Source organism: Psammomys obesus, unplaced genomic scaffold, assembly GCF_907164565.1.
Source record: "Psammomys obesus unplaced genomic scaffold, mPsaObe1.curated_primary_1811, whole genome shotgun sequence".
In the NCBI taxonomy this organism is placed as follows: Eukaryota; Metazoa; Chordata; class Mammalia; order Rodentia; family Muridae; genus Psammomys; species Psammomys obesus.
Window position 1 is genome coordinate 2,392,323 of NW_026591450.1, and position 5,925 is coordinate 2,398,247.

Below are 5,925 nucleotides of genomic sequence, written 5' to 3' on the forward strand. Positions count from 1 at the left end.
TGTGTGTGTGTGTGTGTGTGTGTGTGTGTGTGTGTGTGTGTGTGTGTTATGAAGGAGATGAGTTATGAGGTAGGAGGGAAAGTCAAGTTGAGGAGAATGATTTCCAGAACTCAGAGCTTGGGAATAGCTACCCTGACTTCCAAATTCTCTGCTAACTGCTGCCTGGTTACGTAGGGCTATTAGGTCGTTAAGCTTCCATTTTTTGTCATCACTTCCATGGGAATCTAGTTCAGCACAGACATGTGCATGTTTGCCAGGTACCAGGGGAGGTGCGCTCAAGAACCAACCGGTGATGTGTAAAGGAGGAATTTGCTATTTGGAAGTACCTGTGGGCAAGGTGTTCCCAATATCTCGGTGGCCCTGTGCTAACTACTTTCCAAGGCCACCACTCCCACATGACTAGGAGGACCAGATGCAGGATGCTTTCCCTGTGCCAGAGCTCCATACCAATGTGGGTCATCACTGTCCCCTTGTCAACCTACCCTGTGTACCCAGCTGGGCGACAAAAGGATGGAAAAACAGTGGGTGCAGGACACACCTAATGAGCTTAAAAAAAAAAAAAGGTAATGTGATTTAAATTCAAAGTGTTTGGGGCTTGGGGTCCATTTTATTCACAGGTGGAGTTCCTCCAACCCCCAAGTTACTCCAGATTCATATTTTAAATTCGGCTTCTCCTCCTGTGTCGTAGGTGGCTGAGTTTGTACAGTCCCTTCTGGGCTGTGAAGAACATGCCAAGTGCTTCAAGAAGGAGGTAATAAATGGGAAAATTAGATATATTTCCGGACATGTCGGCCTGGGAGTGCCTTGTATCCATCTATTTGAGTGTAAATAAGAATAGTTGGAGGGAGGAGGTGAGAGAGAGGAACCCCAGAGGAGCCCAGTGGTGGTGCTGCCTGTGCTTGGACATTCTTACCCTTTGTCCTGCTGTCACATGGTGCTGGCTGCCACACTCTGACGTTTTTTGTGCGGAAGCACACGGATTAGAAAATTAGTGCCTGTGGCAGTTGTGAGGACTTCGCATTGGTGGCTTTAGGCAGCCTTGGGGACAGGGACGAATAATCTGCTCTAAAGTGAGAGTAAGTTGAGCCCATCTCTCTGCCTGTACCTGCTTCAGAATGGACGTGGGAAGCCACAGCATCCTCTTGTGGCATTGATGCCTCCTACCCCCTCATGGTTGGGAATGTTCTCAATTGCTCAGCATTTTTCGAAAGCTAGCAAATTCACAGTCCTAGGGGCTGCAGAAAAGACTGGGTCTGCTGTAGACCGTAGAGAAATAATGATGGTGGTAATTTCTATCACATGACAGCTAGGAGCCGGTACCGTGCTGAGCTTCTTACCATTATTCTTTGTCCTCAGAACACTCTCTGCAAAGGAGTTTACCTTAGAGGTTGCCATCAGGAAGGCCAGGCACAGTGGGAAAGGGGCAGTGTCACAGACTTCCTCTTGGATAACTCTAGAGTTTTCCCTGTTGTTCTTCAGTGCTTCAGAAAGCTATGTCCTGGGAATCTAAAGCATGAAGTCCCTGTCTCCCTTTGAGTTCAGAGCATGCACAATTCAAGGGAAATCTTGAAGTCCTGGGGCCTGGGATCGTCAGACCCCTCCCTGCAGCTTTTGATAGTATCCAACAAACCTCAGGGGTTTTGTGGTTCCACCGGAGCATGCCTTACCCAGGCTTGCACACAGCCCACCCTCTTTGTTCAGTAAAACCCAAGACCGAGTTTGTCTGTGAGTCTGTCTTTCTGATGAATACCAAACCCTTTGTGGGAGTTTTCAAGCTTGATACTTTCTGAACACTGTGGGCAAATCCCTGAAACCCTCTTGCTCCTCCCCACCTAATACACATACTTAGGGATGGGATCTTTAAATACACCAACCAGTGGGTTCTTAGTAAGCAAAGCAATATGGAGCAGAACTAGGTACTGCCTGGGACCCCAGCTTTGCCTCTGAGACTGTGTGAGCACATAGTGAAGCCTGACAGTCCAGGTTTCCTCATCTACCTTACAGAGTCATCAGGAGAGTAACACACAAACAACACGTTATACAAGATTCCTGTATCTCCATAAATGATAGCTGCCATCTTCACCACCACTATCTCATGCTTAGGACACTGACTATTTGGTTAGGGGTTTGTGCCTGAAAATTCAGGTGCTAAATCCAGGTCAGCCTCGGAGAACAGGTAGATGTGTCTTCATCAGGCAGTATTATCATAGAGTTATCCAAAGTTTTTTGGGCTTTTTATAAGAGTTAAAAAGCCTACCCAAGAGCCCACATCCTTCCAGCAAAGGGATCACTGCCATCAGGGAGTGGCCAACTCTAAGAGGTCCCTGCTGTCAGATTCAAGTGGGTTTGCATGCATGGCATTTCATACAGCCACGTGCTTTCCTAACTTGAAGACATTTAGCTATCACAGGAGGACTGAGTGTAGTCCAAGTATGCAACATGGTGATTTGATATGCATGTATACAAGTACCGTGTGCATCCATTTACCACAGTGAAGGTCACTAACGCGCGCATCGCTCCCCAAGACTGGAGCCAAGAGTCCTTCTGGTATCATTTCCAAACGCACTTAAAACTTAGTAAATGAAATAGTTATTTTCTGTTTATGGTATTTTTATTCTAGAAAGAAAACTTGAAAATATTGGGCAGTTAAAAGGATAAAGACAAATCATTATTCTGATAGCCAAATGGGACTTCTAAACTTTTAGAGATAAAATTCTCTGATGTTTTAGTATTAGTTTTTATTCTGATTTGTACGCATGTCCATATGGACACATGCTGTGGTGTGCATTCAGAGGTCAGAGGACAATGTCAGGAGTCAGTTCTGTCCTTCTACCATGAGTTCCTGGGATTGAACTTACGTCATCAGGCTTAGCAACAACCAATTTTACCCTCTGAGCCATCTAGTTGGCCCAAGTTTTCTAATATTTCAAATATGTGTTTACACAGATTTATTTATTTTTAAATCAGAAGGTCCCCATTGTCATAATATATACTTCTGCTTAATGAGTTGTGAGATTTCACAGATCATGGACTGTCACATGGAAGTGTTTTGGGGGAGGGGTGTATTGTATGCTATCCCACCCTACGGCTAAGCTACACTCTATTTCCTTCTGCTGCCCAATGTTCTGTCCCCAGTGTCCCACTACAGTAACACCACACAGAGCATGCTCATGGTGCCTTACGCTCTGAAGTGACATGGTGATACTCTTAAAGTTCTTGATACATTCGAGCCGAAAATCTTGAAAAATAACAATGGAAGTTTGTGCTTGGTTAAATTAATACATTGAGTTTTTATATTTAACAAGCTGAGAACCTTCAAATTAATTCGATTTCTCTATTCTGAGAGAACAATGGAGTTGATTTAACTTTATTCCAATGAAGGAGTGGGGCGATTCCATCTAGCAAGGCCAGATGAGTTCTGTGTCACACTCCAAACCCCAGAAATGCTACTGATGGATAAAAAGGCTCCAGTGTGGAATAATTATATTTGTGATTGTTTCTTTCATTATAGCAGATAGATGGCAGAGCCTTCCTGCTTCTGACCCAAGCAGATATTGTCAAAGTGATGAAGATCAAGCTGGGTCCCGCACTGAAGATTTACAATTCTATCCTGATGTTCAGGAACTCCCAGGATGTCACTGAAGATGCTGCTGTCTCCGGCCAAGAAGCCAGGAGATAAATACACTCCTGAATGTCCACCGGCACCAGGACTTCTGCTTTTTGCAACAAGGCTGGATGTCATCCATTTGAATTTAATGCCCCCATGGTCATACTCAGAAAAGTGTCTGCTTTAGGTGTGTGGTGGACTTCGATAACTGATCAAGTACCAATGACTCTGTCGCTTTTCATTAGGTCCAAGTGTGGGTTTGGGTAGCATCCTTACTTCTCCAACATGCTGGAGAAGCCAAGCCATTGCGCACACATCTCCACTCTTTCCCCTATAGAAGAAAACAGTTTCCATTCTGCAAGTATATCTCAACCTAGGAAAACGCAAGAAAATCAGTTCATTAATGCAATGCGAATGCGTTCACCAGAACTACATCTGAGCACAGCTCACCTCTGTCACCTGGGTGCGGCGAGTCTGAGAGATGGAAGCCTGGTGCTTTCAAGAAGATGTATGAGGTTTCTGTGCCCTTAACTCAGGAAAGTATGAATCTTTTTTAAAAAGTTCTAAAAGCACATTGGTTTTCTCATGACCCACAGATCCTCATTTTTATTCTTTTACCATTCCTTGGTTGTGACTCCAAGGACTGTGCCTAGGAGTAACAGAAGAGCCACTGGAGGCCATCCCAGCAGCCTGATGAGAGTCTCCAAGGACCTGCAGTCAGGGCTCTCTCAGAAGCTTATTCTAACAGCAGCAGTGGTCCCAGACCCACCCGGGAGAAATTCCTCCAGCTCCACGCTGATGAAACTTCAGAATGGACTCCTTCCTCATTTGTTGATGACTCAAAACAAAACAAAACAAAAACTGCAGTACATCAGGTCTGGTGTCACCTCTCAGAGGTGACTGATGAACTAACGACCTCTGGAGAGAAGTTCAGGGGCTGTTGTTCGGCTGAAATTTTCTGACCGGTTCTCAGACGTTAATCATATTTTATAAGTGAACATGTGCGCAGACCACCTCACAATTATGAAAGATTAGACCCTCAAGTCTCCAACTCTTTTTGCTTCTTCACATAGTAACAGCTAAAACTCTCCTCCTGGAAAGAAAGGTTCATCCAAAGGAGTGGGAACCAAGGGGAAGCCATGAGAAAGAATCACCTGACAACATCCTTTGCCACATTAAAAATGATCTTAGTTTAACAAAGTTGATTCTGCTTAAGGAATGTCTCTAACTTTAGGTCACTGGAGAAGAAAAAAACCTCAAAGTGGTGTGTATTGCATTCTCTAAATGCTTACCTAAAGGTAAGTTTAATGCACTATCAGGTGACATAAATTTGTTTCTCTGATATTGTCTTTCTTATTTGTTTTTTTATAGACTTCCATATGCAATAAAAATTCCTGCATCTACTGTTAAAGTTTTAATATATTTTCAACGCTAATAAACACATAAGAGCAGACCCTCCCTCCCTGTCTTACTGGATGTGTGATTATGATCTGCCTACTGTGCAGTCTGCAGTCTGATTTTTTTTTTTCTCAGCTGTTGAAGAACAGAGGTAAATGCATGCATTGCCCAGCAGAGAAGCTGGCTGGGTTGGACTGTTGCATTGTTCCTGAGGGCATATTTTCTTCGGGAAACAGTTATGATGTTAATAGCGAGAAAGACTACATTGGAAGGTTTTTAATTCAGGCTTTAGAATTGTCCAGTTCAAATATATATATTATGTGTATATTTATATCATGAATAGAGCCCAGAACAAATGACACTGAGCAAAATTGGGGTTGGACGATTTTTCCTGGAGGACAATGTTATCAGGTATGGATAGATCTTTATCTATGTTCTCAACCTCAGCATAACAAAAGGGAGAATCAGATGTCTTTACTGGAGGAAGTAATGCCATCATTAAAATATTTAACCAAGCCATGAAGCAAAAGTCACCAAATATGTCTGTTTCTGTGATGTGAATTCTCCTCCCATCAGCATCACTGGGGCAAAAAGAGGTGTACACAGCCAGTTCTCACATGCTGCTCCCAGCAGGACCAGCATCCTGCAGGCACCCTACAGTCCAGCCCCATTCACAACTTCTATCCTTTTTCTTTGATGTCTCACGACAGAGTTAAACTGGGCTTCTTTCTTCCAACCTCTGCATCCTCATATTGGTGGACACAGTCCACCACGCCCTCTGCTCCACAGCCGCGTTCACCATCTCAGTGGTTTTCCTTGGCACCTTAACTGTAGATGATCCCACAGAAGCCAGTGCCTCCTTTTCTGTTCTACTTTCTTCTGTAGTAGAATTAATACATCCTTTTCCTCTTCCTGTCAGT

The 5,925-nt window shown here is 43.9% G+C and overlaps 1 protein-coding gene across 1 annotated transcript in view; it reads left to right on the forward strand.

The window, feature by feature from the left end:
- L3mbtl4 (L3MBTL histone methyl-lysine binding protein 4) overlaps nt 1-3,679 on the forward strand; it is a 344,610-nt gene extending 340,931 nt beyond the window's left edge. The window contains exons 16-17 of the mRNA XM_055610122.1: nt 689-751; nt 3,512-3,679. Of these exons, the coding sequence (XP_055466097.1) occupies nt 689-751; nt 3,512-3,679 (231 nt within the window). The remainder of the gene's footprint in view (nt 1-688; nt 752-3,511) is intronic.
- Nucleotides 3,680-5,925: the final 2,246 nt, after the last annotated feature.